At 43.5% G+C, this 7,268-nt stretch overlaps 1 protein-coding gene across 1 annotated transcript; it reads right to left on the bottom strand.

Annotated features, from left to right (window-relative positions):
* Positions 1–2,831: 2,831 nt before the first annotated feature.
* Positions 2,832–5,229, bottom strand: LOC109762610 (stem 28 kDa glycoprotein). The gene is made up of 2 exons (XM_020321484.4): positions 4,664–5,229; positions 2,832–3,475 (listed from the first exon to the last, which is right to left on the bottom strand). The coding sequence occupies exons 1-2, from the start codon at positions 5,092–5,094 to the stop codon at positions 3,091–3,093; spliced, it is 816 nt and encodes a 271-aa protein (XP_020177073.1). The 5' UTR covers positions 5,095–5,229; the 3' UTR covers positions 2,832–3,090.
* Between the last annotated feature and the right edge of the window lie 2,039 nt (positions 5,230–7,268).

The raw sequence follows: 7,268 nt of genomic DNA, 5'->3' as shown, positions 1-7,268 counted from the left end.
ATGGATGGGTTTCTAGTCATATTCAGGCCGTGGTGGCCCAGTAGGTGGCAATTGTTAGGTTGCTTATAATGTTTTGAACAGAAAATATTTTGATAATTTTAGTTTCATAAATTTTATTTATGTTATTAAAGTTTATTTTATTTTGTTTATACTTATATATTTTATTAAAGTTTATATTATTTTGTTTCAAATTACTTATTTATTTTATTTTATGATAATTCTTTTTGCTATTAAATTTTCATGCATTTATTGATTATTTTGAGCTATAAGACCCTGAAATTGAAAAGCATTTCAAATGAACTCTGAAAAGGTTAAAAGTTGGCATGGTATCATCATTTCACCCACATAGCATGTGCAAGAAAGTAGAGAGTGTTACGGCAAAAACTGGATGCACTTCGTGTACAAAACGGACAATCTCTTTCGAAGTATCAGGGTTTCATACGGAAACTCGTCTGTTACAAAAGGATTTTATTTTTTTGAACTTATTTGAACTCCATAGTTTTTCTGTGTTCAAAATGCACCATTCAAAGCCACATCATCAATTTTTAACCCTTTCTGACTTCATTTGTTATTTTTCATGCATTTACTGATTTTTCAGCTATAAGACCCTGAAATTGAAAAGCACTACAAATGAACTCTGAAAAGGTTGAAAGTTGGCATGGTATCATCATTTCACCCACATAGCATGTGCAAGAAAGTAGAGAGGCTTACGGCAAAAACTGGATGCACTTCGTGTACAAAACGGACAATCTCTTTCGAAGTATCAGGGTTTCATACGGAAACTCGTCTGTTACAAAAGGATTTCATTTTTTTGAACTTATTTGAACTCCATAGTTTTTCTATGTTCAAAATGCACCATTCAAAGCCACATCATCAATTTTCTGACTTCATTTGTTATTTTTCATGCATTTACTGATTATTTTCAGCTATAAGACCCTGAAATTGAAAAGCGCTACAAATGAACTATGAAAAGGTTGAAAGTTGGCATGGTATCATCATTTCACCCACATAGCATGTGCAAGAAAGTAGAGAGGCTTACGGCAAAAACTGGATGCACTTCGTGTACAAAACGGACAATCTCTTTCGAAGTATCAGGGTTTCATACGGAAACTCGTCTGTTACAAAGGGATTTCATTTTTTTGAACTTATTTGAACTCCATACTTTTTCTGTGTTCAAAATGCACCATTCAAAGCCACATCATCAATTTTCAACCCTTTTTGACTTCATTTGTTATTTTTCATGCATTTACTGATTTTTTTCAGCTATAAGACCCTGAAATCGAAAAGCACTACAAATGAACATGGATAGATAAGTGACCAAATTAATAGTAGTTCATCATCACATTAAAATCAAAGTACATACATAGTTCAAATTGAACAACATATAGCTCTTCAGAGCATCTAGTTAAACCATACATTGAAACTATGTAAAACCTTTCAGTGCAACAACAAATGCGATCATAATCACAACTAAGGTAACAATTGATCCAACGGCATAATGATACCAAGCCTCGGTATGAATGACATATTTTCTAATCTTTCTAATCTTCAACCGCATTGCATCCATCTTGATCTTGTGATCATCGACGACATCCGCAACATGCAACTCCAATATCATCTTCTCCTCCTCAATTTTTTTATTTTTTCCTTCAAGTAATTGTTTTCTTCTTCGACTAAATTTAACCTCTCGACAATAGGGTCGGTTGGAATTTCCGGTTCAACCACCTCCTACATAAATAAAATCTATGTCACGTTGGTCGGCATAATTGTCATAAACAATAAATGAACCAAATAGTTATAAAAAGATAATATATAGCACATCCGAATCATAGACAGGACGAGGGCCGACGGGGGCGGATACCAGAACCATCGCACTATATAATAACAAGGAATAATAAAAGTAAGAAAATTAGACAAGTATCTATCTCAAGTAAGAATTTTTTTTCTTTCAGAAAGAAGATAAGAACAAGAGGCTCACCACGGTGGTGCCGGCGACGAGATCGACGTGGGCGATCGACGGCGGTGAAGACAGGGACGGGACGTGACGGATCGCTAAACCTAGAAAAATCTCGGGGAAAATGGAGCTCGGAGGTCGAGTTTCGAGAGAAGAAATATTAACTAGTGTGGCTCGGACATTTCATCGAACACCTCATGTGCATAGGAGGTGAGCTAGAGCACCCAAATGCCCTTCCCTCGCCGGCCAGCAAAAACAGAGCAGTGTGGAGTGCTCTGCTCGCCGGCGATGGGCTATATATAGGCAAATCATTTGTCCCGGTTCGTGGCTGGAACCGGGACCAATGGATGTGGGCCAGGAGCGAGACCCATTGGTCCCGGTTCGTGCCTAGAACCGGGACAAATGGGTCCAGACGAGCCGGGACCAAAGCCCACGAGGCCCCGGCTGGCCACTTGGGCTCACGAACCGGGACGAATGCACCCGTTGGTCCCGGTTCGTATAAGAACCAGGACTAATGAGCTGGCCAGGCCCGAACGAAAGCCCCTTTTTCTACTAGTGCACCCATTGCCCCGCCGCCCCATGGTGTTATTTGGTTGTTATTTTTCTGTATACTAGGGGTAACATGGTCTTTTACATGTCATTTAATAATCTTTAGGGAGGGACTAGGGAATTTTTAGTCTCTGAAAACAAACATGGAGGAACTTTTTAGGGACTATGGACTTTTTAGGTGGGACTAAAAAATGTCCTAGGACTTATGAACCAAACAGGGCCTCAGTAGTGACACCATATATGTGACAATATTATGTACCTTTGATATTAGTTGCACCATCAATAATATTTAGTGAAATATTACAGCATCATCAGTACAAGATCCAAGTTAAGAAGAACAACACATCAAACAAGAATAGCCCATGAATATCTCGCAAGAAAAAAAATAGTGGACCATGGATCCATAGATTAAGCAACATGCAACTTCTCCACGAACACATCTAATTATAATGACAATTAATCTCAAGTTCTCAACAATGGAAATGAACCAAGCAACAACTGGGGAGGGATTATTGACTAAACATGCATAACTAAGGGCATGGAGCTTATTCGAGAAATCAATGGCGGCATGCCCAAGCCGGAGCGTCCTAGCCGATGTAGTACATCGGGTCAGGCAGCTTGAAAGTGCGGGCGCCCTCAGGCGCGCCAAGGATGTCGCTCCACTGGTCGCCGATGTTACCGATGATGATGTACCCGGCATCCTGCAGCTTCTGCCTCTCGCCGGACTTGTAGGTCACCGCGGAGCCCTTGAAGCCAGGCTGCTTCAGCAGCAGGTTCATCCACCCAGAGATGCCCTGGCGGCGGAGGTTGGTGACGGTGATGGCCCTTTTGTCCTCGGTCCGGCCGGTGAGGAACACCGGCTTGACACCGACCGAGAGCAGCTTGTTGTACAGCCGCTTCGTCTCCGGCAGCGACGGCGCGCTCCCCTCCAGCACATATGCGTCGAAGCTCGTCGCGTTGAATGGTGTAGCGCTGCGCACACGTATGTGTATATGAAGATAGATTTATGTGTAGTACTATATGCATACCAGTTCAAAAATAAGTAATTATGCAAACCGAAGTATGTAACCTTGTGGTCCAAGTGGCCAAATGGCCAAAGCGGATGAGCAGTACCTAAACCCAATGCTGTACGTAGTTGTGGACGAACGTGACTGATGATAAATAATGAAGTTGGCCAAGTGGAGGTCTAAATTAATTAATTAATATTACACAGCGAGATCCAACTCCGACACTGTTTTTGTGGACCAAGAATAAGAGTCAAACTTACTCACAACTTGTATATATTTAATCTCATCGTGCACCTCGCTCACCCTCCTTGTGACTCGTGAGAGCTCTGCTTATTTCTTGATTCCTTTGATAAAATAGGTTTACCATTGCAGCGATCGAGTGTAATGATCTTTTGAGTTGAGTAATGCATGTTTTACCCGCTAAAAAAGGCTTATTGCAGAGTTTCGGCTTTCAACAAAAAAGGTTAGCTTTGTCACAAATGATTGTGGTGAAGCAAAGTTACTTGAACCCCTCGATTTGTTAGATATTCACATTATTATAAGTATTATCCCTCTAAACTCAATTTTGATAACATAATTATAGCTAGTAATCAGTTGATAATGACGGTTGAAAAATAAACCGTTCGATAAAATAGCCAAGTGGATAACAGATGCCCATCACATCACATCTTTATCACTAACTGTAGTAGTGATGGTACGCCCTCCGTTCCAAAACGCAGTGCATATAGAATTTTTGAAAAGTCAAACTTTGCAAACTTAGATTAAATTTATAAAGTAAACTATTTATCTAGAATACCTAATATATAAAATATGAAAGTACATCTTATGATGAGTATTATGATATATATGTTTGGCATTCTAGAGGCAAATGTGATGGAGTATCTTTTGCTCTTGTTTTGTTGGCCGTCTCAGTGACTGTAATTAATTGGAGGTGAGCAGTAATGATGTCCAAAATATGCATTTTTATTTCCACTTCTAGTCTCATTTGTTCCCACTTTCATTCAGTAGAGATCTTATGACACTGGTGCTTTCTAGCTAGTGAGTTGAATTTTTTTTAGAGGTGTGGTCAGAGTTTTACTTTATCTGAATGAAAAGATCAGTGCAAGTCCATGATGAACACACGTAGCATAGAAAAGTGTCTACGTAAATGTACCCGAATCCGTGCTTGGCGTAGTAGGGGAGGTTGGAGAGGGTGGTCTCGTCGATGTCGAAGACCCAGACCTCCTTGCCGTTGCCGGAGAGCTTGAGGGAGTCGACGTAGGCGAGGGCCTGGTCGACGACGACCTTGGAGTCGCGCCGGAAGTGGCTGCCGAGCATGTAGTGGCCGACGTAGCCCTCGCAGCTGGCGGGCACCGTCTTCCAGCCCCGCACGTTGTGCGCCTCCACGCCCAGCACCCAGCTGTCGCACGCCACTCGGGCGTGCTTGCCGGAGCCCAGCAGCGGCCGCAGCGCGTGGATCAGCGGCGCCACCACGGCCTCGTCCAGCGAGGTCGGCATGCGGATGTTGGCCTCCCACGCGCCGCATGAGGCCACGAGGAGAGCCGCGGCGGCGAGGAGGAGTGTCGTCGTCCTGGCCATCTCCATTTCTAGCGTGTGTAATGGTGCTTCCCTTCCTGAGGTGCAAGGAGCTTGTTAAATAGGAAGGGAGGGGAAGGGAAGCTGCATCGATCGATTGTTAGATAGGAAGGTGTGCGCGCGCGTGACTGTGAGCTTGAGGTAAATTAACTGACAAAACAAAAGAGGGAGGGGGTTCGGGGGTTGATGTTGTTCTGCAATTCCGCCGGCGAGTCCGGTCCGAGGTTGCGGAGCGAGGGCGAGCGTCGTAGACGAAGTAGTCGAACACGCGAAAGTAAATGACACAGAGAGATATGGAGGAGACCAGCTTTTATTAATCAATCATCAGGTGTTACAATGATGGCTCCTCGTTGCTTTATATAGGAACTAGGGGTCAAGGGATAAGTACCCACTTAACGTAAAGAGGGGAAACGGGAGGGGCTATCCCTGGCGAACCGTGCGCTAGCCGCCGCCACCATCATGGTGGCCCCGGTTTCCCAACACTCCCCCTTGGGTAATTATCCGTATATCCATGCCTCAAAACTCCGAAAACCCCAGTGGGAAAAAATATGGAGAAAGAGCACACAGTATACATTGTTGTATTGCACGAATTGCCTCGTCAAAAATCTCGTGTGAGAAACATCAGGAAAACTCACTCAAGGGAAAAAGAGTACAATCCACTCAACCATCAAGTTGAGCACTCGAGCATCAGGATTGAGATTTTAGCGACGAGTTTGTGAAGTTTCTCCCCCTGAACCTTGCATCTCTCTAAGTCTCATCATACCGATTCCACGCACACACCTCTCTAAGGTTGATGCCGGTAATGATTTAGTGAACATATCAGCAAGATTGTCACAGGACTTAGTATGCAAAACTCTCACCTCGTTCAACTGTTGCAGCTCATGTGCATAGAAGAACTTGGGACTAATATGCTTTGTGAGGTTACTCTTCACATAACCAATCTGGACTTGTGCAACACAAGCAGCATTATCTTCATAGATAATGGTAGGGGTTTGTACGGTGTTCAGCCCACATGTCTGCTTAATGTGGCCGATCATCCGCCGAAGTGATACACACTCTTTTGACGCTTCGAATAGTGCCATGATTTCCGAGTGGTTCGTGGAAGTCGACACAAGTGTTTACTTGGACGATTTCCAGGAAAACGCAGTTCCACCACAAAGGAAAACATATCCAGTCTGCGATTTGCAATCATGCGGGTCCGATAGGTACCCAGCATCGGCATAGCCTATAATAAATAGGTCTTGATTTCTTTTATAAAATAGGCCAAGATCTTTGGTCCCTTGCAGGTAACGGAAGACGTCCTTGACACCTTTCCAATGCCTCTTGGTAGGTTCAGAACTGTACCGAGCAAGCAAACTAACGGCGAACGCAATGTCTGGCCGTGTACAATTTGCGAGGTACATGAGTGCTCCAACTGCACTCAGGTAAGGAACCTCTGGTCCCAGAGTTTCCTCCCCCTCTTCCTTTGGCTTGAACGGGTCCTTGTCTGGCTGTAAAGATCTTCCGACCATCGGGGTCTTAAAGGATATGCCTTATCAAATCCAAATCTTTCCAACACCTTTTGGGTGTAGGCCGACTGGTGCACTAGAATCCCATCAGGGGAATGTTCAAGTTGCAGACCTAGACAGAACTTGGTTTTACCCAAATCCTTCATCTCGAATTCCGACATCAGGTAGGAACTCGCTTCCTCAATATCCTCACGCGTACCGATTATGTTTAAATCGTCCACGTACACCGAGATTATACAGAATCCATCTTGGGATCGCCGTATAAAAACACATGGGCAATCTTTATTGCTCGTGTAGCCCTTCTCATGAAGGAAATCACTTAAGCGATTGTACCACATTCTACCAGACTGTCTGAGTCCGTACAGTGCCTTTTGAAGTTGAACAGTATATAGACCCCTGTTTGCTCTATCATGATTCGGAACAGGGATACCTTCTGAAACCTTCATGTATATGTTCGAATCCAAGTTACCATATAGGTAAGCAGTGACAACATCCATTAGTTTCATTTTCAAGCCCATGTTTACTGCCATCGAGATCAAGTATCTAAAGGTAACTCCATCCATGACTGGGGAATAAGTCTCCTCAAAATCGACACCTGGTCGTTGAGTGAAACCTTGAGCAACGAGCCTTGCTTTGTACCGTACTACCTTATTATTTTCATCTCTCTTTCGAACA

The sequence above is a fragment of the Aegilops tauschii genome, chromosome 4 (assembly GCF_002575655.3).
Source record: "Aegilops tauschii subsp. strangulata cultivar AL8/78 chromosome 4, Aet v6.0, whole genome shotgun sequence".
In the NCBI taxonomy this organism is placed as follows: Eukaryota; Viridiplantae; Streptophyta; class Magnoliopsida; order Poales; family Poaceae; genus Aegilops; species Aegilops tauschii.
This window is presented reverse-complemented; position numbering and strand designations above follow the sequence as displayed.